The 27,448-nt window shown below is 54.4% G+C and overlaps 1 protein-coding gene across 1 annotated transcript; it reads right to left on the bottom strand.

Annotated features, from left to right (window-relative positions):
- Positions 1-16,703: 16,703 nt before the first annotated feature.
- On the bottom strand, positions 16,704-26,946 carry TOB2 (transducer of ERBB2, 2). The gene is made up of 2 exons (XM_059401912.1): positions 26,772-26,946; positions 16,704-20,636 (listed from the first exon to the last, which is right to left on the bottom strand). Exon 2 carries the CDS (start codon positions 20,535-20,537, stop codon positions 19,518-19,520), a length of 1,020 nt encoding a protein of 339 aa, XP_059257895.1. The 5' UTR covers positions 20,538-20,636; positions 26,772-26,946; the 3' UTR covers positions 16,704-19,517.
- Positions 26,947-27,448: the final 502 nt, after the last annotated feature.

Raw genomic sequence — 27,448 nt, 5'->3', positions numbered from 1 at the left:
CAGCAGGGAGCCTGCTTCCTCCTCTCTCTCTCTGCCTACTTGTAATCTCTCTCTGTCAAATAAATAAATAAAATCTTTAAAAAAAAAAAAAAAAAAAGAAAAGAAACAAATCCAAACCCCTTCCCACAGCCCTTGACCTGCCCGCTCTTCACACACACACCCTTCCCCCTGCACAGGCTCTCACCACTGTGCCCTTGGGCTCCTCCCAGGTCACCCCCAACTCCTTCCCATCTCAGAGCCAGTGCAATTGCTGTCCACTCTGCTGGAGTGCTGCCCCCCAGGTCTTCTCGGCCTGGTCTCATTCTCCATGCCTGGTCTGCCCAGTGCTGGGCACCTGGCAGCAGCTCACTAAATGGCAGCAGAACCTGCCCCTGCCAGGACAGGGCAGCAGGAGCAGCAGGGCCAGGTGTTGGCGGGATTGCCGTGTCACCACTAGGTGGTGCTGCAGACACGTCCCTAGGCCGTGACCTCGGTCCGGCCTTCAGATTTGTTGTCCAGCAAGCCTCCCCGCCTCCCTCCCGTGCCAGGCGGTGCTGTGGGCCACCAGCCGACTCGGCCCCCGCCCTCCCTGTCCTCCACCGGCCACGGGCGGGCGGATGTGGTCCAGGGCTATCCACAGAGGGAGGGAGGGAGGCCTGGCTGCCTCCCATGGCCGGCACTTCTGGCTCTTTCTGGGGAGGGAGTGGGGGTGTTGGCATGAGGGGGCGGGGTGGGGAACCGGGGGCTCAGCCAGAGCAAGGGATCTGGAATGAGGAGTTCTGAATTTGTATCCTCCCTCCTCTAGTGCTCTGGCCCCTTCTGACAAGCCTGGTCCTGTCTCTGAGCCTCGACTTCCTCATCTGTCAGCAGGGGATAAAATGTGAGCAGGGACTGAAACCCTGTGCCAGGGAGCCGAGGTGGGCTGCTCTATCAGGAGGACGCAGAGGGGCTTTTTGGGGGGGACTCCCCAGTGATGTGTGAGTGGATGGTGTGTGCATCTGGGGAAGAGGCAGGTGGACAGGAAACTGGCCAACCGGGGAAAGTCTCCAGGGCCTCCCTTGCCTTGAACCCTGTGACCTGAAGCATGTGTGGTGCGTGTGTGTGTGTGTGTGTGTCAGAGTCCCTGGATGTCTGAGTGAGTGTGAGTATGTCTGTGTCTAGGAGCCCATGGCGGGGGATGGGCCGCTCACCTTGGCCGTGGAGGAGCAGGAATTCCAGGGAACCAGGGGCTTTCATCTCCCTGCCATGAGGGGCCCTCAGGGCCTGGGGCATCTGCTCAATCAGTACCAGGGATGGGGCCCTAAGAGGGCACCAGGGCACCCCACTCCTTTCCCAGCCCCCCACGCACCTGGTAGCTGGATCTTCTCTCCCCATCTCTCCCCAAGAGCACCTGCACTGCCTGATTTGCATACATTTGCATTCAGACCGTCTAGGCCCTCCTTCCTTCAGATCACAGTGTCCTTCTCACGCCAGTCAGCCCCATCACAGAGGCTGCAGCCCTCCTGTGGGCGAGGGGCCAAGGGTTATGTTGGAAGGCCCTGTCCCCTGGCCCGCCCACTTCTTCATGCAGTCAGCCTGGCTCTTTCCCTCCTTAAGAGGTAGAATTATTAAGCACTTACTGTGTACAGATGTTTTATGTACCCGTTCATTCTATCTTCACTTTAAGGTATCTTTATGCCCATTTTACAGAGAAAACTGAGGCTCAGAGAAAGGAAGTGACTCAGCCCAGTCAGTCAGCTCTGGTGGACTTTTGCACACCCACTGGGGTGTGGGTGTGGGAGTGGGGGACACAGCCTCTCTTTCTTGGCTCCCTGCCTTCTGGGTGACAAGCCATCTGCCTTGCCACCTGGTTCTTGGCCTTTTCACTCAAGTGACCCCCTCAGGAGATGGGTGGGTAGTAGTAATGGCAGAAGACACAGGGGCTGCTGAGATTTTGGGGGTTCCTGAGCTGGCTCTGGCCTCTCTCCACACACCGACCCCAGTCTGGTCAGAGGTTTTCTCTACAATTCCTTCCCCCAGACCAGCTGAGCTAGCTGTCCCCCATCTCCTGATGGCCCTGTCCAGACACTGTCTGAAGAGGCCAACCTTCCAGGTCCAGGCTTCAAGATGAAGATTCAGTGACTATTTGCTTTAATAGTAATAATAATAATAATAATAATAATAATAATATCATCTGCCATCAGTTGAATGCTCACTAAGTATCCAGCCCATGCTGAGTGCTTTTCAGGCAGTGCTTTTCAGGCAGTCTCTCGAAGCAATATTTTCTGCAACTAGAATTGCAGCCTATTTTTTTTTTTAATTTATTTATTTGGGGCGCCTGGGTGGCTCAGTGGGTTAAAGCCTCTGCCTTCGGCTCAGATCATGATCCCAGGGTGTGGGATCGAGCCCCACATCGGGCTCTCTGCTCAGCGGGGAGCCTGCTTCCTCCTCTCTCTCTGCCTGCTTCTCCGCCTACTTGTGATCTCTCTCTGTCAAATAAATAAACAAAATTCTTTTTAAAAAATTTATTTATTTGGGTGCCTGGGTGGCTCAGTGGGTTGGGCCGCTGCCTTCTGCTCAGGTCATGATCTCAGGGTCCTGGGATCGAGTCCCACATCGGGCTCTCTGCTCAGCAGGGAGCCTGCTTCCTCCTCTCTCTCTCCGCCTGCCTCTCTGCCTACTTGTGATCTCTCTCTGTCGAATAAATAAATAAAATCTTTAAAAAAATTTTATTTATTTGACAAAGAGACACACAGCGAGAGAGGGAACACAAGCAGGGGGAGTGGAAGAGGGAGAAGCAGGCTTCCCGCTGAGCAGGGGGCCTGACGTGGGGCTACATCCCAGAACCCTGGGATCATGACCCAAGCTAAAGGCAGATGCTTAACAACCGAGCCACCCAGGAACCCCAAATTGCATCCTATTATTATCCCCTTTTTCAGGGGGAGAAAACTGAGGCACAGAGAGGTGAATAACTTACCCAAGATCACACAGCTAAGAAATGCCACAGACTGGTTTCAAACTGAGTCTATCTGGGTCTAGAGTCTATTGAGCTGAAGTGAACAGTCAAGAAATGGATATTCTTTTTTTTTTTTTTAAGATTTTTTTTTTTTATTTATTTGACAGATAGGGGTCACAAGTAGGCAGAGAGGCAGGTGGGGGTGGGGTAGGGGAAGCAGGCTCCCTGCTGAGCAGAGAGCCGGATTCAGGACTCGATCCCAGGACCCTGGAATCATGACCTGAGCCGAAAGCAGAGGCTTTAAGCCACTGAGCCACCCAGGTGCCCTAAGAAATGGATATTCTAAGAGCTCGTCCCCGCTAGTCGCTGTTGACTGCAGAGGGGTCTTAGACCACCGACCCCAGGCTGGGCTGGTCTGGCCAAGGCAGGTCCATCTCATGTCATGTGGACTAGAGGACAGAAGCACCCTGGATTCCAGCCACTGTGCAAGTCACTCTTCCCCTCTGAGCCTCAGTTTCCCCATTTGCTGAAGGAAGCTCTGGGCTTGCCCAGCCTCCCAAGGGCAGCTGTGAGGATGGGGTCCAGGCTGCCATCATCAAATAGATTTTTCCACTAGAACCTCATTTTCTACCATCATACCCACAAGGCCAACGTATGAAGCTGATAAAAGGGGTGTTTCATCAGCATACATTTCTAAACTCAGGGTGCTGACAGGTCCTTTGTCTAAAGTCAGTTGAGAGAGTAAGTGTGTGACACTTGTGAGGGGATACACATCCTGCTTGGGGTGTTGGTGAGGGCTGTGGTGCCAGGAGCTACCGCAGCTCCCAGTCTCTTCCTGCAGCTTGTCTGAGCTACACCGCATCAAGGACGCCTTTCCTGCAGGCAGAAAAACATCTTTTAGAAAATGAATTTTTTTTTAAGATTTTATTTATTTATGAGAGAGAGAGTGAGCACAGGCAGACAGAATGGCAGGCAGAGGCAGAGGGAAAAGCAGTCTCCCTGCCGAGCAAGGAGCCTGATGTGGGACTCGATCCCAGGACGCTGGGATCATGACCTGAGCCGAAGGCAGCTGCTTAACCAACTGAGCCACCCAGGCGTCCCTAAAAAATGAATTTAAATTAAGCTCTGGTGACAGCCATCCAGCCCAGCCAGGGGTTCCAGGTGTCTCCAGAGCCCATCTGATGCTGGGGGACCCTGGGCAAACCCTTTACCCTCTTTGGGCTTTAGAAGGCACAGGAGGCTGGGGTCCACCTCCGGGGGCCCTTCTGTTTACCTCAGCAAGTCTGGAGTTGGTGATCAGAGACACGTGCCGATGACCAGGCTTCCCACAGCCCCTCAGAAGCCTGGCAGGTGCAGCAGCACACGTGTGTGTGGAGAAAACCTTCAAGGCCTGGCCTGGGGGCTCAGCTGGGATGTGGGAGACAGCTGGTGGGGGGGGGGGGGGGCGGGGGATGGGGAGGGAGCAGGGAGCTGACCATGCCCTGAGAGTTTAAAAATAAATCCTGTCTGAGTGCTATTCCCTCCAGCCAGACCCAGCTTTCCAGGCCCTGGTGACATCACCAGGGCACAGGATGTCCTTGGCAGGCCTGAGGGTGGCAAGGGGAGGGCGGAGGGGGTTCTGATTTGCCCTTTCTGTTATGTTTGGCGAGAGCCAGCCTGGGTTGTCCACAGGACTTAAATGTGTCCCCACATTTAAGAACATTCCATTTCACATCTGAGAAAACTGAGGCCCCAACTTGGAGAGATTTGGCAGGTCCAGACCTCAAGGCCAGCAGCACTAGCTCTCAGGTAGTGGTTCTGAAGTCCAGTGAGCATGGGATGGGGGACCATTTGGGGAGAGGTCTCACTTGGAAGGAGGGCAGGGGGAGGCTCCGAATGAGCAAATGCCTAGCACTGTACTTGACATTGTTCGGGAACAAACAAGTTCCTCCTGACCATCCTCCGCCTCTGCATCTCCCTCGCACCCTAAGGAGGAACTGGCAGGGATTCATGCCTTTCCCATTTTACAGATGAGGAAACTGAGATCCAGGGAGACAGAACCACCCACTCTCGTCCTCACAGCCAGCATGTCATGCCCATCTGGGAGGGTGTCCCGCAGCCCCAGCCCGAGCTGCTAATGCAGAGGGAGCTAAGGTGGAGCCAGGGTGGGTGTAGGGGCTGGGGCAAGGGGGTGGCAGGATACAGGGGACGGCTGGAAAGGAGACCCTGCTGCCTCTGCTGTTCGGTGCCATTCATTGGGCCTCCCTCCCATTGCTCTCCCTCCTCACCCCTCCTCTATGGGCTTCCTGCCCCCTCACACTGAGGACAAAGTCAGGCCTTGCCTGGCCAAGGCTTTCCCTGCAAATTCAGGCTCATCTCTCATCACGTACTTGACACACTCCAAGCCTGGGCCTCCAACTGCTTCTAGATCCCTACGGCGACTGCTATTTCAGGCCTCTGAGCATTTGAACAAGCTGTTCCCCCTGCCTGGAATGCCCCCTCCTGTGTCTTCCTGGGGAACTCCTATTCATCCTTCACAGTTCAGCTCTGAGCATCCTGCTCATCAGATCACAACCCTGATCCTGAGGATTGCTACGTTTGCTGCCCACCTCTTTTCTGGACCCGTAACTCTTTAAGGGCAGGAACCGTACTGTAATCCCCTTTCTGTGCCAGTGTTTGACTGGTGCTTGGATGAAGGGATCCAACTGGGTCCTGAGCCTGCTCGTTTCTTACCAGGGACTTTGTCCAAGTCACATCCCTTCTCCGAGTCTTGTTAGGCAGGGACGAAGACCACTTTGCAAGCTTGTTGGAGAATGGTGGGATCTCCTGGGTCCCTTAGTAGGCATTAAAGGGCTTTACCGGTGTGGGGGTGTTGTTCCACCGCCACAATTCAGTCTCTGGCCACAAACCGAAGTCTAACCCCCCCACCAAAGGTAGGCCCCTCACTTGCTTTGCCCTTTCCCCAGATGACCATCAAATGCAAGCAGCGGCAACCCCAACCTGACACCCTCCTGCTGCTTGCTTGCTACCCTCCCCAAGGCAACCCCAAGACAGCCCCTCAAACCTCAGAAAGCCCAAGATTCCCCTAGGAAGCCTGTTTCAAATACTGAGTTCCAGGCCTCATGACCAGAAGGACCACTCGGAGGGGTCTGGTGTAGAATCCCAGAATCATCGTTAAGCAGCCGCCCGGTGGCCCCGACCCGGCTTTTGGAGCCTCCTGAGGGCTGCATGGAAGCCCAACACGATGCCCTGACCTGGGGCAGGCAGGGAAAGCCAAGGCCATCATGAAGGGGCTGGGGGGTGGGGGCGATCTCAGGTGGTAGCTGCCTGCAGCCTTTTCTCCCTTTCCGGGGGTGGGGTTGAGGTGGGGACGCGAGTAGGCCCTAAGCTGGGGGCTTCGGCAAAGGGCTTCCTCGGCCTACAGGCCAAAGGCGGACCCCCAGGCGGCCGGTGCGCGTGCGGGCCCCGGGCCGGCCCCGCCACCGCCTCCCATCAGAGCCGTCGGCTGCCGAGCCAGACGCGGATATAAATAACAGCGAGTCCAGGCCGGATGAAGTAAGTGCGAGCGGAGGGAGGCAGGAACCGCCGCCGGGGAGCGGGGGAGGCAGACGCGCGCGGCGGGGAAGGGGCGGCGCGGGCCCGGGTGACCTTGGAGGAGGAGGGCGGGGTCTCCGGGCCCGGAGGTGTGACGTCGCCCGTCCCGCGGGAGCGCAGGGGCGCTGCGGGGGCGACGGGCCTGGCCGGGAGGCTCGGGGCGCCGAATGCCGGCGCTGGGGAGCCAGCCAGGGGCTCCGGGTCCAGAGCGCTCGCCCGCCGGAGAATGGCCTCGGCCCCCGCGCACGCCCCGCCCGGTCTCAGCCTCTCTCCGCGGGTATCGGCTCGCGCCCCAGCCCCCCGTCCCTCTACGTCCCCGCCCCGAGGCTCGGCGCGCGCGGAGGGGGCAGTTCTAGTGTCGGAGGACGGAACAGCCGGGCTATTCCTGGGGGGCCGCCCCCATTGGCTGCCCTGGCCCGCCCCGCCCCCCGCGCCGCCCGTTACGTAACCCTTCCCCGTCTCCCCCCCCCTCCCGCCCCCGCTGGGGTTGGGGGCCAGGAAAAGAGAGGCCTCGGCCCCTCCCTGGGCGCGGTCCTGCGCTGCTCCGCGACCTCCCCTGCCGCTTCACGCCCAAGGGGAAACTGAGGCCGTTGCGTGGCGGGGCCCAGCGAGGTGGGTCCCTGCGGGGTTGGGGTGACCGTGCAGCCTAGCTTCCTTGGGCTTAACAGGGCAGCCCAGACTGTGATGGGCGCCTCAGCGCCGCCTCGGGTCACGACTTCCTCCTCTGTGCTAAGGTTCCCTCCCTGGCGGGGACCTTAGGGCACCCCCACCCCACCGAGGCCCCCGGCTCCGGGAACCTTCCACAGCTGCTCCCCACCCGCGACCACTGTGCCAGGGCCACAGTGTAACTTGAATTCCAGTCAGACAGTGATACCTAGTGGTGACTGGTTCCTCCCCATACCCCATACGGGTGACCTAGGGTGGACTTTGCCTCTCAGAGCTTCAGTATCCCCACTTTTAAACTCGGACTGCTTATGGGCCCTCCTTCTAGTGTTTTAGTGAAGAACCGAGGCATGTCACCACCTTCTGAGTACTCAGCGTGGGAACCGTGAACTGCTCTAATTTCTCCCCCAATCTCCTCCCAGGATCTGGCTGGCTGGTGCAGGACCTGAGCCCAGCCTTGGGCTCCTAGGCAGTGGGCTCGCTGTGGACCTTGGCCTTTGCCTAGGGAGCACATGGTCCAGGCCTGCCGTGTGGTCTGGCCCACTGCTAGAGGCAGGGCTGGTCCTGGAGGGGCGATGAAGCAGGGGGACCTTGCCTGGTACCTTCTAAGAGCAGATTTTGGGATGCGAGAAGCATCTGCCCGGCCCTTCTGTGTGCTGCTCAGACGCAGTGGGAGCCTCGGTCCCTTCATCTGCAAAACGGGGACGGTCACACGTTCCTCCTTCCCTTCCTGCTCTTCCTTCTGCCAGGGTAAGAGGAAAAGCCTCTATCCCCGTTCCCAGTTACTGGGCAGGGACTGTGGGCTTCATGCTTATTGTACCTTCCAGCAGGTGAGAATTGGTGTCCTTTTACAGTTGGGGAAACCAAGAGTAACTCCTCAGGGTAGGGTGACCGTCCTGGCTTGCCTTAGATGCAGGGGGTTCCTGGGACACAGCTCTTTTACTGGGAAAACTGGGAGTCACCCTGCCTCCAGGACACACATCCCACAAGGTACAGTGTGAGTCCAAAGTCTGGCAGTCCAGCTCCCGACTGTATCTCTCTCTATCAGTATTTGCTAAATGAATGAGCGCATACCTCCTGCAACCGTCCCTCAGCCTTTGCCGGGCACCTTGGCTCATGTATCAGGACAGAGTTTGGACTCTGCCAGAAGTGTCTTGTGGGAAGTGAGTATGGTCTCTGGGTTCAGCTGCCGGATTCCTAGGATCCCCCTCAGGGCCTCTGTGGTTCACCTTGACCTGAGGGAACCCCCAGGGTCTGCCCATCAGGCTCTTACCCTTCTTCTACAGGGGTGAGGAGCCACTTGCTAATACCAGCTGTGTTTTGCTTGCCGGAGCTCAGTTTCCTCACCTATAAAATCGGGGAGATAAAACCTGCCTGCGGGTTGCTACAGGGATTCAGGGAAATGTGGGTAAAGCTCCTGGCACACAGGAAGCCCTCCGTACGTTGGCGTTATGGCTGCTGCTTCATGTGGTTAATTACAGCCCAGGACTCCCCCAGCAAGTCCTTCCTGGGTCAGAGAAATGTCTTAAATGCCCTCTGTGCATCTGAGCCCGAAGAACTGGGTGCTGTCTTTCAGCTGAAGGTCTGAGTTTCAGAGAGTCTGCGACCTGCCTGAGGTCACAGCCGCAGGGGGCAGGGCCAGCATTTGCCGGGCACCGTACCACAGCCGGGAGTGGCCTGGGGAGACTCAGGCAGACGTTAGGGAGGGATTGTGGAGGCCTTCACAGGGAGCCAGGCCCCCTCCTCTCCCTCCCAGACAAGCTGGTCCCCTCCTCGCCCTAGGGGGCAGGTCAGGGTGTACGGGACGAGCCCTTTGCTCAGGCCAGGCCGCTCCCCGCCCCCAGTCGGCCGGCTGCCCGCGCCCTCTGCCAGCTACTGTTCCCTGTCGGCCAGCCAAGCCGTGAAGCAGTCCAGGACTTTGTGTCCAGAGAGAGGGCCAAGCAGGCCCCCCTACCGGTGGCCGATGACCTCCTGCTCTGCCCCTCCGGGCCTCAGGCCAGCCTGGCCTGTCCCGCTCTGTGCCCGCGTGAGCTGGGCCCGACCCTGTAGCCACCCTGTCTGGCTAAGGAAGCTGAGCTGCAGAAGGAGGCCCGATTCTGGCAAAGCCACGGGAGCCCGCTGAGGCTGCCCCGCTTGGAGCAGGAAGGGGCTGACGGGCAGCAGCAACTGGGTGGGGGCAGGGCAGTCCCGGAGGGGCAGGACACACAGGGGACCCCTCTGGTTTTAGCCGAAACGCCACCCCCCGCCCCTCTCCTAGCTCAGAGCCCCTTTCCCTCACTTTCCTCCACCTAGTGTTCCTACCTTGTCCTCTGTTTTGTTTCCCTGAGGAAATCTCTCTACAAGCTTCTCGTTTGTGTATTGGATATTGTTGATCTTTTTTTTTTTTAAGATTTAAAAAAAAATTTATTTGACAGAGGGAGAGAGATCACAAGTAGGCAGAGAGGCAGGCAGAGAGAGAGAGGAGGACGCAGGCTCCCAGCCGAGCAGAGAGCTGGATGCGGGGCTCGATCCCAGGACCCTGAGGTCATGACCTCAGAGGCTTAACCCACTGAGCCCTCCTGGCACCCCATGGGTATTGTTGATCTTGCCCTAGAGACTTGGAGCCTGGTGAGGGCAGGCACTTTGTTGTCCTCGCTGCCTCTCCAGGGCCAAGAACACAGGGTTTTGCACGTAGTAGGTCAACCTATATTTGTGGAATGGACAATCAAGTATTGGCTGTGCCCTTTAGTCACCAGAATAAAAAAGAATATATCCATTACCCCCCAAAGTTTCCTTGTTCCCACTTTTAATTCCTTTCTCCGTTCTCTTGCCCTCTTCTCCTGTCCCAGGCAACTACTAATCTGCATTCTGTTACTTCATGATTAGTTTGCATTTTCTACAATTTTCTGTAAATAGATTCAAATAATATGTTGGTTTCGTTTGTTTGTTTTGGTCTGACTTCACTCATTTTAATATTTTGAGATTCATTCATATTGTGTGTATCAGAAGCTCATTTCTTTTTGTTGTCGTGGAGTGTTCCACAAAGCGATGTCCTGTGTTTGTTTGACCCTAACCCCTTGAAGGACATGTGGGTTGTTTCCCGTCTGGGACTAATGCGTAAAGCTGCTGTGAGCAGTCATGTGCAAGTCTTTCTACGGACATTCATGTTTCTTACAGGCAAATAATTAGGAATAGAATGGCTAGATCCCATTGTGTGTTAAACTTCTAAAGAATCTTCCAAATTATTCTAAATTACTCACAAAGTCTTTGTAACATTTTGCATTCCCACCAGCAGTGCATGAAAGTAACTAATTCCTCCACATCTTTGTTAACCCTTGGTATTGTCAGTCTTTTAAATTTTAGCTGCTTTAATAGGTGTGTTTACTGTGGTGTTAGTTTGCATTTTTCTAATGACTGTTGAACAATTTTTCATGTGTCTATGTACCATTCATATAACCTTTTAAAAGATTTTACTTATTTATTTAGAAAAAGAGAGACCGTGGGAGGGGCAGGGTGGATAGGGAGAGATCTTCTCTATTTTTTTTTTTTTTTAAGATTTTTTTATTTTAGGAACACCAGGGTGGCTCAGTTGGCTAAGCGTCTGCCTTAGGTTTGTGTCAGGATCCTGGGATCAAGTCCCACATCAGGCTCCTTGCTCAGCGGGGAGCCTGCTTCTCCCTCTGCCTGCTGCTCCCCCTGCTTGTGCTCTGTCTCTCCCTCCCGCATTCTTTCTCGGGCAAATAAAAAAAAAAATAAAAAATTCTTTTTTTTCTTTAATTTTATCTGAGAGAGAGAAAGAGCCGGGGGAGAGGCAGAGGAACAGGGAAAGAATCTCAAGCAGACTCCACAGTGAGCGCAGAGCCCAACAAGGGGCTTGATCTCATGACCCTGAGAACATGACCTGAGCTGAAACCCAAGACTTCGTTGCTCAACCAGCTGGGCCACCCACGCCCCCCTAGGGAGAGAGAGAGATCTTAAGAAGACTCCAAGCCGGGCGCCTGGGTGGCTCAGTGGGTTAAGCCACTGCTTTCTGCTCAGGTCATGATCTCAGGGTCCTGGGATCGAGTCCCGCATCGGGCTCTCTGCTCGGCAGGGAGCCTGCTTCCCTCTCTCTCTCTCTCTCTCTGCCTGCCTCTCCATCTACTTGTGATTTCTCTCTGTCAAATAAATAAATAAAATCTTTAAAAAAAAAAAAAAAAAAAAAGAAGACTCCAAGCCGAGCATGGAGCCTGACATGGGGCTCGATACCACTATCTGAGATCATCTGAGCTGAAATCAAGACTTGGGCGCCCAACTGACGGAGCCCCCCATTCATGTTTCTTTTCTGTGAAGTATCTGTTCAGATCTTTTGCCCAGTTTTGTATTGTGGTGTTATAATTGAGAGGTGTTTAGTTTTGTTATTTATTTTCTTTTTATTTTTTAAAAGATTTTATTTATTTATTTGAGAGAGACACACACATACAGTGAGAGAGGGCACACAAGCAAGGCGAGTGGGAGAGGGAGGAGCAGGCTTCTCGCTGCGCAGGAAACCAGATGTGGAGCTTGATCCCAGGATCCTGGGACCATGACCTGAGCCCAAGGACTGAGCTGCCCAGGCACCCCTTGTTTTTGATTTTATTTTTTTAAGTGATTTTTTAAAAAAGATTTTATTTATTTGTTTGTTAGAGAGCATGCACAAGTGGGGAAGCGGCAGGCAGAGGGAAAAGCAGGCTCCCTGCTGAGCAAGGAGCCCAATGCAGGATTTGATCCCAGCACTCTGGGATCCTGACCTGAGCCTGAGAGAGACACTTAACCAACTGAGCCACTCAGGCATTCCTGTTTTGTTTTTGTTTTGTTTTGACCTATAAAATTATATTAGTTTCAGGTGTATAACATCATGATTTGATATTTGTATATATTGCAAAATGATATAATTGAGTTTTGAAAGTTCTTTATAGATTCTGTATAAAACACCTTTATAAGGGTCGCCTGGGTGGCTCAGTGGGTTAAACCTCTGCCTTTGGCTCAGGTCCTGGGATCAAGCACCCCATTGGGCTCTCTGCTCAGCGGGGAGCCTGCCTCCTTCTCTCTCTGCCTGCCTTTCTGCCTACTTGTGATCTCTCTCTCTGTCAAATAAATAAATAAAACCTTTTAAAAAATAAAAATAAATAAAACACTTTTATCAGATACATATAACTTGAAAATATTTTCTTCCAGTCTGTGGCTTGTCTTTTTGTTCTCTTAACCAGTGTCTAAGGGAGATTTCTTTTTTATTTTGATGAAGTTCAGTGTACCAGTATTTTCTTTCTTTTTTTTTTTTTTTAAGATTTTATTTATTTATATGACAGACAGAGATCACAAGGAGGCAGAGAGGCAGGCAGAGAGAGAGGAGGAAGAGGCTCCATGCTGAGCAGAGAGCCCGATGTGGGGCTCGATCCCAGGACTCTGAAATCATGACCTGAGCGGAAGGCAGCGGCCCAACCCACTGAGCCACCAGGCACCCACAGTTTTTTCTTTTATGGATCATTTTTCAGGAGTCAGAGCTCAGACCTCTCTGCCTAACTCAAGATCACAAAGATTTTCTCTTCTGTTTTCTTTGAAGTGGTTTTAGTTTTAGTTGCATATTTCTGCCTTTGGCATATCTCCGTGACTTCTCGAAGGGGATCCTCTGCACTTGCTGTGTCCTTGGCTCTCACTTCTCCTCTTCTCAGCCTTGTTCCTCTCCTCACCTCCCCAGCCTGGAGCCCCCCAGTGCTCACTCTGGGTGTCATCTTACCAGTCCACACCGGAGCACTTGGCCCGTGTCTTGTGCCATAACTTCTCACTCACCAGCTTCTGCCAACCCTCTGAAGGGCCTTGCCGGGCTGGAGCCTCCTCTGGGCACTTGGGTCTCCCTGGGCTTCCTTCTGGCATGAACCTGATCAAGGGGTTGAAGTCATAATGACCAGGTCTGTCTTCCATCACCAGACGTATCCCCCCCACCTCCTCTGGCAAGCCCATGCCGGACCTTTCATCAGAGGCTGGCACGAAGGATGGGCTCCGGGAAGGTTTGTTGATGGTGTGAGAGAACAGTGTCTCACTCTCTCTGCTAGATACAGATGGGGCAACCTGGGGGCGAGAGACTTAAATTTCATATATTTTTTTAAAGATTTTATTTATTTGACAGAGAGATCACAAGGAGGCAGAGAGGCAGGCAGAGAGAGGGGAAAGCAGGCCCCCTGCTGAGCAGAGAGCCCGATGTGGGGCTCAATCCCAGGACCCTGAGATCATGACCTGAGCCGAAGGCAGAGGCTTAACCCACTGAGCCACCCAGGCGCCCCAAATCTCATATTTAAGATAATATCCCAACTCCCCATCTGGGCTCCAGGGCCCGTGGGGTGGCCCTGAGGACCTCTTGACCTGATCTTGAGCTACTTGGCCTTGCATACTGCTGGCCTTTTGGTTCCCTAAAGGAAAGGCCTGTTTCTGCCTCGAGCTGGGAAGGGGCTGACCTCTCTTTGGCTCACTCTGCTAATCCTCTTGTAATTCAAATCTTAGGTTGAGAGCTCCCTGCTGGGGAAGGCCCCTTTTTCCTCTGACTAATCTAAAGGTCACTAGCTACCATTGCTGGCTGGGATTGTCTTCATGGCCTGTCCTCAAGGTCTGACATTTTCTCATTTATTTGTGGTTAATAGAACATGGTCTTTGGGGGAGCAGGGATTGATCCCCTGCTGTTCTCCCTTATTTCCCTCATTCTGGGAACAGTGTCCAGCATGTCTGTGGGCTCCATGTTGTGTGGTGAATAGTGAATGTTGAGTAGAGCCCATCAGGGCAGAGGTAGCCAGAGGACCCGGTTGTCTGAGTGGCGGTCCCGGGGCTCTTCCCCGCAGCCGTTCTCCTTGCTCAGCCTGCCATATCCCAGCAGTATTCTGATTGGGTCCTTGTGCCTTGCACAGGGGTTGGGGGTGTTTCAGCCAGTAGCCGTGTGGTCCTGGCCAGGACTTAGCCCATTACTCTTCCCTCCCCTCCTTGGGAAAGGTGCTACAGCACAGGGTCCTCATTACATCTTGGGAGCCACTGTGACAGGAAGAGGTGTTGGCCCAGGGGGGGGTTTAGCTGGCCAGCCCCCCCCCCCCCCCCCCAGCTATCCCTTGTTGTACAAGTGGGACAGATGTCAAGAGGGAAGAGAGGTGTTCAGGGTTACACAGGACCAGGAGCCCACTTCTCCTGCTGGCAGGGACATCCCCCAAATTAAAAACCGGGAGATCAGTAAGTTCCTATAGCCCAGGGGCTTGGAGACTTCCCGGCTGGTTCCAGCCTGTCCTTTGGCCCTGCCCAGGAAGGACTTGGCCAAACTGGCCAGGCCCAAGGGGAGGAGGAGGGAGGGTGAGAGTGTGCCCCTCCGCCCCTGACTCACTCAGAGGACCAGCCAGTGGCATCCCCTTGGCCTGCGGGCAGGCCCTGAGTCAGGCAGGCGGTGACCCACCAAGCAGGGTTCTCCTGCCGCCATGACTCACACCAACCTGCCCGTCTGCTCTCCAGAGGGAAACTGCCAGGAGGTTTCGGGACGCGGGTCGAGGACCGGTCCCATCCCAAGGCCCAAGGCTGGGCCCCTGCAGGGGACAAGAGGCAATGAGCATACTTTGTGGCACTGGGTCGGGGGCAGTGCTGGGGGACAAGCCGCTTCCCACCTTGGCAGAGGGCGGAGCAGTGGCCAGCCTAGTCCCTGCTCCGAGGATGGAGTTTCCTTTTGCTGCCTAGCCTGGGCCTGCTGCGGCGGGGTTGGGTTTCGGCGTGTTTGCTGATGCGCGGAGGCCTCTGGGAGCCGGCGGGCGGGTGGTGTCTGAGGATAGACAGGAACCGCCCTGGTGAAGGTGACACTTGTTCACTCTGGGCTGGTTGCTGTGCACAGCGTTTTCCACTCCTTGTTTCATTATTTTCACAAGTAGTGCAATTATTATCCCCGTTTTAGAAGGGAGGGACAGAGGATCCAGAATAGGTGAAGTGGTTTGCTTGAGGTGGGATTGGAGCCCGCGTCTTCTCAGGGTGTAGAGGAGTCTCCCCCACGATGGCTCCCCTTGGGGGACACCTGGCTAACCTGTGCTCTAACTCCTGATCCCCGGGTCCTCAGGCCCCCCGTGCACGCCTGTTCTGTAATGGCCATCTCACCTGTGCTCCCAGGGCAGACCGGGGTGTTCATGGAGGATTTGTCGAGTGAGTAAATGAGACTTTTTCCTGAGGAGCGGAGTCTATTAGAATGCTCTTTCTTCCTCTGGTAGGGCAGGGGCCTCTCAGGGCAGAGCTCTCCAGAACGTGCACAGGGAGTGGGAACGGGTCCCCTTGGGCACCTGTTGTGACAGGACCTGTGCTGGGTACTTCATTTCTGTTAGCGTAAGAAAGAGCCAGTGTGAGCCGGGCCCTGGGTCCCTCAGGTAGGCTGGCAGCCTGTCCACAGGGTCACAGGGACAGGCTACACTTCTCCCTCGCAGGACAGGGGAAGGGGAGAACCCTGGGAGTGGCCTTACGTGCATCAGACAGAGGCTTGGGCATCCTGGGCAGGGGACTCCTTCTGCTTGATGTGCTCCGTGGGGAAGTGGCTTACGGTGGGGGGTAGGGGGACCAAGCTTCAAGAGCTCCTGGGACCCTGTGCTGAGGTTGGAGGCCTGGCCTGAGAGCTTCTAGGCCTCGTTCACACTCCTGTCTGGGGAGGGGTCAGTGTTGGCCTGTTTGGGAAATGAGAGCCACTGACGGCCCAGAAGAGCCACCAGCCCCCTGTGCCAGGCTGGGGGTGGTAAGGCAGCCCTCCCACCCCCTCCAGGGCAGCGGCACGCTTTCCCAGCAGCTGCCACCGCTCTGTAGGTGAGAATGTTCCATCCGAAAGCTCAGCTTCCCCAGTTAGTCTTGTGCATCCAGACTTGGAGCCCTGTTCTCAGTTGTAGGCCAGAGGGAACACCTCTGGCACCAGGTTGCCATGGGGGAAAGGAGATTCCTTGAATCCCTGGCTGCCCTCTTCAACCTGGGGGCCCGCAGGGCTGATGTGAACCACGGCCAGGGATCAGGTACCCCTGAGTAGTTTCCCCAGCGATGGGCCCTGCAAGAGGCAGGCGGCTGAGCTCTTCCCCAACCCCACGCAGGCCCTCCTGCCCCTATGGCAGTTCTGCAATTGCCTGGCCTAGAGAAGGGCCGAGAATCCAAGCCCAAGGGTTTGGGGACAGAACCTGATTTGGGTGGGCTCTTCTCGTCCTTACCCACTTCCGAGGGGGTAGCAGTCTGGGGGAGGTGAAACCCTAGATGTAGAGCAGGAGGGAGGCTGGTCCCTCCCTCAGCCTCCCAAGAACAGGCCATTCCTAAAAAAGCCAGGAAGAGATCGCAAGGCTCGGCTCCGGTACTGGCTCCCCAGCCTATCAGCAGAGGGAGCTTGGGCAGGTCCCAACCTCGGGGAACCGGTTTCCAGGGTGGAAAGGAACCCCTCCAAGTGGGGACTCTGTGTCCTGGGATGATACGATAGGGGGTAAAAGAGGCCCAGGGCACCCCCAGGCGGGAGGTGTGGACGACCAACGGTCTCTGGAAGCTGACAGGGGCCCCAAGTCAAACCAGCCAGGAGCAGGCAGCAGGCTATTATATATCATGCTTTTAATACAAACTTAAAAAAATCTGGAACAATATAAACTATACAGATTTGATCAATCTTTTTGTTTTGTTTTTAAACTAAATCTCTAAACACACCAATGTCCCATTCCAAAATATTGCACAACATTCTGAATACAAAACGCCTGATTGTATTCCTCCTTCACTAAAGAAAACAAGTTCATTACCCTGCTCCCCCAAGCTCCTCTCCACACTGCCTCAATACCCTCCTTCCCATCCCTAGGGGTCAAACTAGAGAATCTGTAGCTCACTGCATTGAGAAAAATACATCATTCCGGACTGAAAGTTTACATTCTTTACAAGACGGTCCACCTTTTGATTTGTTCCTGGGAAAGAGGGGCAGACAGAGAGAGGATAGGGAAAGGGGAGAAATAGGTTTAATTCTCCTCTTTTTTTATTTTAAAGTTTGTTTTTCCTGAAAAAATATCTGTTTCTCTCCTCTTTTTAAGAAAAAATCTTGAAAAGAAAAAAATTACGTTTTTTTTTACGTTAGAAATATACATATATTATATATACCTCTTACATTTTACAAATGTAGCAAATTATTCAATACAAACGGACACCAAAAAATGTAAAAAATAAAAAAAAAAGTTTTCCTACGAAACCAGGTAAATTAGTGCAGGTTTTTGTTTTTGTTTCCTTAAAAAAAATAAAATTGAAGCAAAAATGCCTAGATTTGAGACGAGACAGACTGAACTGGGCCCAAGAGTCCAGCACGGGAGTCATGCTCCTGAACATACATTTTTCTTCGTATTTCAAAAGACACTAAGGGGTTGGTCTCCCCTCTCCCTAGATGCGGTGAGAAACAAGCCGACCGGGGGTGGTGGGTACCTGTGTCCTTGAGTGTAAGGGAAAGGGGGCCGGAAGAGGGCATAAATAAGGCAGCATCCAACCTTTCCCAGAGAGCAGCCATCTGCCTGGGCCTGTCACCTGTGTGGGAGCGGAGGGCTAGGGAGAGGGAAGCCCGGACTGGGCTGGCCCCTGAGAAACCTAGGGGACAGAGGATACTGGGCTGAGGAGCCAGGGCGTTGCCCCTCTGGGGGAGGTAGAGCTGGTGCCCATTGCAGGGGGAGGAGACTGGCAGTGTCTGTCTGGGCAGGACCCACTGCCACGGCGGTCGCCCCACTTGGGGACACTGAGGAGGGTGGGGTGGGGTGCCAAGGGCTTTGGTACTTTTTGGTTGATGGAGGGCCCTGATGCCACGTGGCCCACCAGCCAAAGCATCACAGCATGCGTGGAAGCTGGCTCACGGGGGTCAGGTGGGAGAAACTTCTCTCTTGGCAGACACGGGAGCCGCTGTGCTCCCGTAAGCCACGCATGCCACCTGCAATGGCCCAACCACCTGCCCAAGCGGGCCTGCCCGATAGACTGCTCCTCACAGCAGGAGGCCCAGCGGGGTTGGGTCGGGCAGTGCGGGGAGGGCAGGAGGTACCGAGAAGTTCTCACGCAGGCAGGGGCAGAAACATACTAAAATCACATCTACAAACAAAGGACTAAGAAGTCTCAGTTCAAGGCTCAGGACTGCCCACTTGAGGCGATGACCCCAAACTCCCACCCTGGGTAAAGGTCACGAAACAGGAGGATCTGAGTCCGGGGACTTGTCTTAGGCATCAGGGGCTGGTAGGCTGGTATTCCCTCAGCCCATCACAGCCATCTCCCCCCTTTTTTGGTCAAAAATAAAAGTGCAGATCCCTCCGCAGTCTGGAAACCAGTTCCTTCTGCAGTATTTTCCCCTGGGAGTGTCTCAGGCTCAGCCAACACGTGACCCACCCTACAAAAGGACTGACAACCCACCCGGCCCGTTCCCCAACCTCCTACATAAATAAGCACGTCCCACAATCTGGAATCATGTTGGGGGCGGGGGTTCACATGGCTTGGAATCCTTTAAAACAGGACAGCAAACCACGCACGCGCTCGCACACACACCCGCCCCACCTCCTTCCCCACAACCTCAGGCCCAGGGAAGAAGGGGCTGCAAGAGAGGCCACAAGTGTCAACGGCTGGGTCCCCAGGGCCACAGTGGGGGTCTGGATGGTGGCGGGGGGTGGATGGGGGGGTGGGGGTGGCGGAGGGGGGGCGGTGGTGTAGGGCCACAGGCCAGAGATGAAAGCAATTCCATTAGACAGAGTGCTACCCTCCCCGGAGCCACAGACTCCGCTCTAGCGGGAGGGTGTCCAGTAGACAGCCCGCAGCTCCCCGTGGCTCAGGCCTGAGAGGGAGCGGGGCGGGGCTGGGGTCAGACCTATTTGGGTGGCAGGGCCCAGAAGGCCTGCTGAGGTTGGATGGCTTTGAGTGAAAGCAGAGCTGGGGGACAGAGGCAGTGACACAGGGCAACCTCTCCCTGCTGCGGGCAGGGTCAGGCCCCAGCTGTGGCTCTTCCTTCCCTGTGAGCGTGGACACACCATTCCTCAACCAGGCGTGTGCAGGGGAGGGAGGGAGGGAGCGGGAGCAGCATTCACATCTGGACCATTCTTAGCACAGGAAGCCGCTAATTAAAGATGTTATATAGAAAACTACACGTAAAAAAAAAAAAAAGAAAAGAAATAAAGAAAAAAGAAAAAGAAAAAGAAAAAATATAAAACCCAAACCAACCAAATAAATCAGAGGCAGGCAGGGAGACAGCAGGGCGTTGCTTCAGGAGCCCCCTCCCACTCCATGCCTGGGCTGGATCTTTTTTTTTTTCCTAGAAGCCAGAGTGAGAAGACTGGGAATCTTTCTGTGTATTTTTCTTTTCCTCTTTTTTTGGCCTTTCTTTTCCTTTCTCTTTTCCGTGGTCGCGGGGTCAGTTGGCCAGCACGACGGGCTGGAAGGGCTGGCTGGGATACTGCATGGTGTTCAGGTTGTAGCTGAGGCCTTCCACGAAGGGCGTCTTCTCCAGGAAGAGGCTGTTGGCACCGCCCCCAAACACCTGCGCCACGTCGAAGCTGCTGCTGTTGCACGAGCCGGCCCCGCCGGCCCCGCTGGCCCCGCTGTCGGCCCCATCGAAGAAGAGGCTAGGGGAGCCCCCGCCGTTGTACACGAACTCCTTGGCATTGGGCGAGAGCTGGGACTGAGGGCCCGGGGTGGCCGCCATGAAGTTCAGCGAGTGCAGGGACAGAGACAGGCTCTTGTGCTTCAGCAGGCTGCTGGTGGGGGAGCGGGCCAGGCGGGGCTGCGGCTGGGGAGGCTGGGGGCCGCTGGCCCCACCGCCCGTCACCCCCCCGCTGCTCGCGGCACCTCCCCCCTTCTTCATCTTGGTGGAGCCAAACTTGGTGGCCGCGAAGGAGGCGGTGGTGAAGGTGATGGGCTGGGCAGAGCGGGGGATGAAGGTGGGGCTGGGCGACTGGCCAAGCGACGGCGACGGGGAGTTGGACAAGGAGCTGTCCTGGCTGCCAATGGGCACGAAGACCTGCGCGTCGGGGTTGAAACTGCTCTTGAACTCCTTGTCCAGCTCTGGGGCGACACAGCCCTCGCTGTCATCCAGGTACAGCACCTTCACTGCCCCCTTCTCGCCGATCTGGTAGGACACTTCGAACGGGTCAATCCAGACACTCAGCTCCTCAGGCACGTTGGCCCGCACATCCTCCACGGCCAGGCCACTCCGCCGGGCCGCCAGCTCCACCACGGGGTCCACGAGCTCCCCGATGTGAACACAGCGGAAGCCAGAGCCCTTCAGGGGCTTGTCAGGGTACCAGTGGCCTTCGTATTTCTTTTTCAGGAGCCGCTCCAGCTCCTCCCCGAACAGGTCTGCCCGGCGCCGGGGCAGCTTGTTGTACAAGTAGGAGATGATAAAGTTCAGGGCCACTTTGATCTCCAGCTGCATGGTCCCCTCCGAGGCGGCAGATCAGCTCCGGGCACGTGTATGCAAGCCGAGGGCAGTGGCAGATGATGGAAGGTAGGCAGGCTCCGGCTCCAGACAGCTCTGTGAACCGAGAACAAAGGGCATTATGAGTAGATGTGCAGAAAGCCAGGCGGGGCTGGGAGTGGGGTAGGGGGGGCTCATGCAAGGGAGAGCAAAGCACCAACTTTAGATCACGCAGACTCAGGGCCCCTTTTCTGCTCCACTAGTGACTGGCTTGCTTGTGTGGCTGAGGGCTCACCACTTTCTTCTGAGCCTTAATCTCATCAGTGACATAAGGTTACCATGAAGAGTAAGTTAGCTCAAGGATGTAAACTGGCTCGCAGCAAACCTGCTATGTAGAAGACACTTGATAAGATGAGCTATGGTTTTGTAAGGAATTCTAAAGAAACAGGCGTGCTGTGGTTTCCACTGTTTTGAGAATCCAAGTCACTATACAACTACTATTAAAAAAAAAAAAAAAAAGCAAAAACAAAACAAAACACAGACAAAAAACAAGACCCTAATTCAGCTGGAGAAGGGGAAGCTCTTGCTAACTAATCTTCATGATGTCTTAGTGAAGTCGTGATCTCGAATGGTCACAGGCCAAGATATAAGTTCAAAGTCCTTAGTTTTTCTCCTTAAATGGAAAGGGCTATGGATCACTGAACAGGAAGCAGCACTGCCAACTTTTCACTGGGGGCTCCGGCTCTTGTCACATCCAGTCTGTCATCCTGGGCCCCGTCACTTCTGTGCTCTCTGGCTCACTCTGGGTTTGCAGAACTGATGTAAGAACACAGTGTGACCGGAGGGTGCATTTCCCTCCAGGCAGCCTTCGAGAACGGAGAACACGATCCCCAAGAAGTCAAGACCTGTTACAACCAGAGGTGTGGGCCAAAAGGGACCGCTGACCAGGGGCTGTTTCAGGGAAACCGAGGAAATGGAACGGAGGCAAGGACCCCGTAGGCTGAAAAGTCCTTAAGCGCAGCATTGGTGCGGCCTGAGGGACTCTCTGGCTTTTGGCTAGGGGGTAGGTGATGAGGGGGCAAAGAGAAGAAATTTTCCACCACTCTACAGCCTCCAGCTGGGGACTCATCACCACTCAGTCTCCTGGGGACCGTCTGACCACCTGTCCTTGGCACCAGATCAGACTTCTCAAGTGTTTGGAGATCCCCGGAGAGGAGACAGCCCAAGATAAACACTCAGATTGTTATTTTGGGATTCTCTCACAGCCGGCTCCCACAGAGGTCAAAAAGGTTTACTCCTGAGGTCTGGGCCAGGCTCATGTCTCAGGAAGATGATCTGTAAAGTCCTGAGAGCCAGTGATCACTTTCTCCAAAAGGCAGCTCCAGGGTCATGCGGTGGGAAGACTGAGAAGGACCCCCTTCAAGGGTCAGCGGGGCCGGAATTTGCTCCCAGGCCTCCGGGTGGGAAAGTGCTGCTGAGCTCAGCAAAGAGACAAGACTAATTCATGATCCATCAAGGGCCTCTTCTGTCCTGTAACAGATTTGGAGCTGGATTTTCATTAAAATCCCTTCTGGGTCCTGCACAGAGTATTCAGGGGCTAATTTGAGGCTTGGGGGTCTTGAGTACCTTTTTTGAGTACTGGCTCAGCTCATTTCCTTATAATTCTCTGGACTGGGGCCATGGCTCCTAGGGGTACTGTTAGGACTGGATCCCTGGGCAAAGCTCTCTTGGGTGAATATCAGAGAAGAATGGCGTATCATAGGACCCCACCCTCATTTCAGGTCTGAGCAGAGGGTCACATGGGGATTCAACAGAGAGGCCATGAACACAGATCAATTCCAGAAGGTTTAAAGAGAGAGAAAAAAAAAAAATGGTAAAGATAGGGGGCTTTCTGTTTATAAGGATTGGGTTCATCACCAGATGCAAGGCTGGCCACCAGGGCTACAAGCCTCCCCCAAGAGGAAGTCTACAAGGGCCACAGCAGCCCTCCGGAGGTGTCCAACATGGAGGAGATGAAAAAGTTGTGAAGAAAGTTGGCACTGGTTCCCCAAGATGGGCCTGGAGTTAAAGACAATGTTTTCAAAGTGTTTTTGAAACGTAAAACAGACTTAAATATGACATGACACTTCCCCAAAGCACCACATGGCCTCTTGGTATATCACTCACACTAAGGGGCTCCTACACCTTTCTAGGCCTCCTCAACCTTTGCTGTGTACATGCCTTACCAGCCAACCTCCCCTGAAGTGTTCAGCCTCAAATGGAAGCATTTTTATTTATCTATTTTTTTAAAAATTAGGTTTTCCTTAGTTAACATACAGTGCAGTATTGGTTTCTGGAGTAGAATTCGGTGGCTCATCACTTACATACAATACCCAGTGCTCACCACCACAGGTGCCCTCCTTCCTCCTCATCACGCATCTAGCCCACCCCCCACCTCCCTCTGTCAACCCTCAGTTTGTTCTCTTATCATTAAGTCTCTTAGGGCTTGTTTCCCTCTCTCCTTTTTTTTTTTTTCCTTTTCAAAACGGGAGCATTTTAAAATGCAGGCCAAAGTCATTGGGAAATAAGCCTCCCACCCCAAAATACAATAGAACCACTGTCATCAGCCCTGCCTAGCTAACCATTTTCTGCAGCATAAGCAACCAAGGCTGCACACCAATTTCTACCTCAGTGATGCTGCCACACAAATAAGGAAGCATATAATGCCATCTTTGCCTCTTTAATTGGAGAACAGGCCTGGCCAGATGGCTGTGGGGTGGAACCTTTCAAAAATGCTGGACAACCAGAATGAGATTTTCTGCTCTATCAGCTCAGGCTCTAATTTTGACTTCAAGAAGCTTATGGAACAGAGGATTAAAGGACTGGTGCTGTCTTGTCTTTAACTAAAGATAGGAGTGACCACTCGGATGAGTTTGTTCATCTTTTTTTTTTTTTTTTTTTTTTTTTTAAAGGTTGTGGACAAATTCTACACTCATATATAAAATATTCATAGAATGTGGTAAGATTAGAAAGCTTAGTAGTAACTACTCTTCAGTACAAATAAGAAATAAATTCAAGTTAAGAGGGAAGAGAGAACTCTAAGATCTTCTCCAACCCTGGCTCAGGTGCAAAAGGCCAGAAAGGTGGCAAAAAGTGAAAACAAGAACAAGAGGAACCAAACAACCCCCGCCCCAAAAACACATCAAAGACAGGAAAGTGTTTAACAACAGCAACATCTACCTTTTGTTAATGTATCAAAAAGTTGCGAAGGGCAGTGCTGTCCAATTTCATTAGAATCCAATCCTCCTTCACTTTTTATTCCCAACAGCAAAATTAATGTGGGATTCAGATCCCTTGTGCTGACTTGTGTTTTGTTTTTTTTTTTAAGATTTATTTATTTATTTGACAGAGAGAGATCACAAGTAAGCAGAGAGGCAGGCAGAGAGAGAGAGAGGAGGAAGCAGGCTCCCTGCCGAGCAGAGAGCCCGATGTGGGACTCGATCCCAGGACCCTGAGATCATGACCTGAGCCGAAGGCAGCGGCCTAACCCACTGAGCCACCCAGGCGCCCCTGACTTGTGTTTTAAAGAGTGCTTAAGAGAAGGACAAAAATGGGGTAAGAAAAGTGGTTGCTGCAGTCAATGATATGGTAATGGAGTTTCCAGAAAAAGCTTATGACAAAAATGCGAAGGAAGGTTTTTTAAGAAGAAAATCAGTGTTTTAAAGGGGAAAAGGAGGGACGCCTGGGTGGCTCAGTGGGTTAAGCAGCTGTCTTCGGCTTAGGTCATGATCCCAGCGTCCTGGGATCGAGTCCCACATCGGGCTCCTTGCTCCGCAGGGAGCCTGCTTCTCCCCCTGACTCTGCCTTCCACTCTGTCTGCCGGTGCTCGCTCTTGCTCGCTCTCTCTCTGACAAATAAATAAATAAAATCTTTTAAAAAAAAGGGGGGGGGGGGGAGGGATAATGGTGAGGGAACTCCTCGGGTCCCAAACCATGTATACCTATAAATATCCAGGCACCTCAAGTCTTAACATCCAATGATCCTACAACCAAGCACTATCAGAATCAAATGAGTCCCGCAAGAGGAGTCGGGTGAAGGGGTCCTTAATTTTGACAAGGCCACCAGGTGTCGCAAACCGGATCCCAGGGAGTGAGAACCAGAGGGGAGCACCAGGCCCCACCCCGCCAGTGTCAGAGGCAGAGACCCACACCAGCGGGTACGCTTGACGGCCTTCCAGGACTTGTGCGGACGGACCGCAACACCCTGCAAGTCTCGACCACGTCCCTCAAACATGGACCAGGCAAGCCCAACTCTTCTGACTAAGAAGGCCCTTTCTGGGGCACTCGATTCCTGTGAAGCCAGGAAGACTTCACTGAACTCCAACGTAGGCCGGCAGCGAAGGCACGCTCTGCACGCTGGGAACTGTAGTTTTCCGACACCTCACGCTCAAATCGGAGCAAGTGACCTACTTTCTCTGCAAACTACACTTCCCTGCGCGCTTTGCGAAGGTTCAGCCAGCGAATTACGCATGCCTGGTAAGGGGAGCTGGCCGAGGTCCGAAGGACCGAGGAAAAGTTTCCGATGCACATGCGCGCTGTGGTGGACGCCCCCCCTCCGCCCACCGCCTAATACATTTTATATGAATTTACCCATAAGGCCTACTCCCCGAATTGTACCACCCCATCGTATTCACGTCTTGGTCTCAAGAAAGGCAGAACTGCCCCCTCCCCCCTTTCACAGCCTCCCTTGACTGTTCAATTAAGGATCTCCATCTAATGAGTTTTTTCTGGGTGAACACGGTGGGCTGGGACAGATAAGGGTCACACCACCGCCCCCCCATTCCCACCCCGCCCCTGCCGCTTAATCTGTATTCCTTGGGCTGGGTGGTCTCCGGCTGGAGTTGCTGTAGGGACGGTGAATTCAAAGAGGAAAAAAGCCTTTTCACTTAATGCCCGGCGGGCTCAGCTCCAGCACCCCGACAGCCAGAAAAGGCAGGAACTAAACCCAGTTCTTCACTCCTCTCGGCCAAAGAAATTCCCAGTTAAGCTGCGGAGAGGGGCCGGGCCAAAAATCAGAAGGCCCAAAGCCAGCAGGGCCCAAGCCTCACCCCTCTTCTAATCCAAGTCCAAGTAACTAGACCCAGCTAGGGAAATGGGAAAAGGTTCTGGCGAGGGAAGGAAAAACTGTGCCTCTGACACCCGAACCACATATTCTAATTCTTGAAATTGTTTGTGAGTCTCCTCCCATTGCAAGGCCTGCTCTATGACCAGACTTACCAGATCCTCGGCAAAGCTCCCCTACACGATGTTAAACCTCCCTAATCCTTCCTCCCACACAAGCTTCTTTCCCCCACTGCTTAAGAGGGGGATGGGGACAGGCGCCCAAGAAAGCAATAGGAGTGTTTTTCTGCTGGAAAATCAAGGATGAGGGGGTCACTCCCAAGGGAGGGTGGATAGGAAGGAAAAGAAGAAATGTTAGACACTGAGCAAGGCACCCGAGACCCCCTCCGCTGGCCCAAGCTGAAGCCGGCTGTGTAGTGTTCTGGTTCCTCTGCGGGGTGGGAAAAGGCCAGCCAGCTGCCCCTCCTCCTTCTGCTCCTTCCTCCCCTCCCTCTCTGGTCAAGGGCACAGTCCATCCTCTGGGCAGGACGAGAACGAGCTTGGAAGTAGGGCTCTTCCTCCCAGGCATCTCCCCGGGATCAACCAGAATCCACTCACTGGTATTGCTGTAAAGGCACTTTCCCCCGCCCCCCGCACAGTTTTCCCTTAAAATACTAAAGCCAAAACGATAAATTCTGGTTCAGCCGCCGGAGGACAGTCACCACTGACCGGTCCAAAAGAGGATGTCTACCTTCTATCTCTCAGCTCCACAGGGCCAGAAATAAGCCCTATTAATTATCACCACCCCCTTCCCAGCACACGGGAAAAGAAGCAAAAAACAAGGCCTGGATCCCCTTCCTTCCTCTGATTTATTTCGTGGTGATGGAAGTTATCATTTGAAGGTGGTACAAGAAAAAAATCTACGAGGGGGGCGGAGAGGGGAGGAAATGCACCCCACCCAGGAGGGGGCCACACTCAGAACACCGAGCGGAGAGGAGCACCGGGGAAGGGGGGTGTTCTATAGGGGCGATGGAAGGGGAAAGGAACGTGTTAGCCAGTCCTCGGGGTGGGCGCACGACAGCAACGTGCAGCGAAGCAAAGAGCGGGAGTGGGACGGGGGTGGGAGAAGGCGTCTCAGGGGTCCCCGCCGCCCGCACGCCCCCCGCTCACTCACTCGGGTCTCCGCGGTGGCTGGGCGGCTTCTCCCTCCAGGGTGGTCCTGGGCGCGGGGCGGACGTCGCTCTTCCTTTCTGGGCGCTGCTGGGCAGGAGGCTGATGGGTCCTTTTCTTCGTTGAGGGTTGGGGGGCAAGTGAGGGAGTTTGGGGCTATGACTCTCAATTCTAATTCTTTCAGCTTTTTGGAGGTCAGGCTCGGTGGAGAGGGGACGGAAGGCGGGCGGGCGGGCGGGCGGGCCGGCCGGCGGCGACGGCGCGGGGATGTCGGACCGGAGGGCGGCTCGTGTCGCGGGCGGTCCTGCCCTTCTGGCCCCGCGTCGCCCAAACCACTCGCTTCTCTCCCGCGACGACCCGCACCTTCCCGCGCCCCGGCCCGAAGTGAGCAAAGTCAATGAAAAGTTTCACCCTTAGCAACCCTGCGCACGGATCCTGCTTCCCCACCCCTGCGTGATGCGTCCCTCCGCCCTGCAGGGGCGGGGCCGGGCGCCGGGCCGGGACTACTTCGCAGCCCGCCGGGCGGCTTAACCCCTCGCGCCGCGCGGTCCCTTGTGCCCCCTGCCCACCCGGGGTTCCCGGGGACCCCCTCCCTTCCGCCAGCCCTCCTGTGGCCGGCCTCTTCTCACTCAGATCCCAGCCCAAATGCCAGCAAGGCCGCCTTTAGCCGGTCTGATGATG

The sequence above is a fragment of the Mustela nigripes genome, chromosome 6, assembly GCF_022355385.1.
Source record: "Mustela nigripes isolate SB6536 chromosome 6, MUSNIG.SB6536, whole genome shotgun sequence".
In the NCBI taxonomy this organism is placed as follows: Eukaryota; Metazoa; Chordata; class Mammalia; order Carnivora; family Mustelidae; genus Mustela; species Mustela nigripes.
Note: the sequence above shows the minus strand (reverse complement) of the source record. Positions and strands in the feature narration are given on the sequence as shown.

Excerpts from the sequence above, each read along its gene's own strand:
- TOB2 (XM_059401912.1), bottom strand. The coding sequence starts at position 20,537 with ATGCAGCTGGAGATCAAAGTGGCCCTGAACTTTATCATCTCCTACTTG.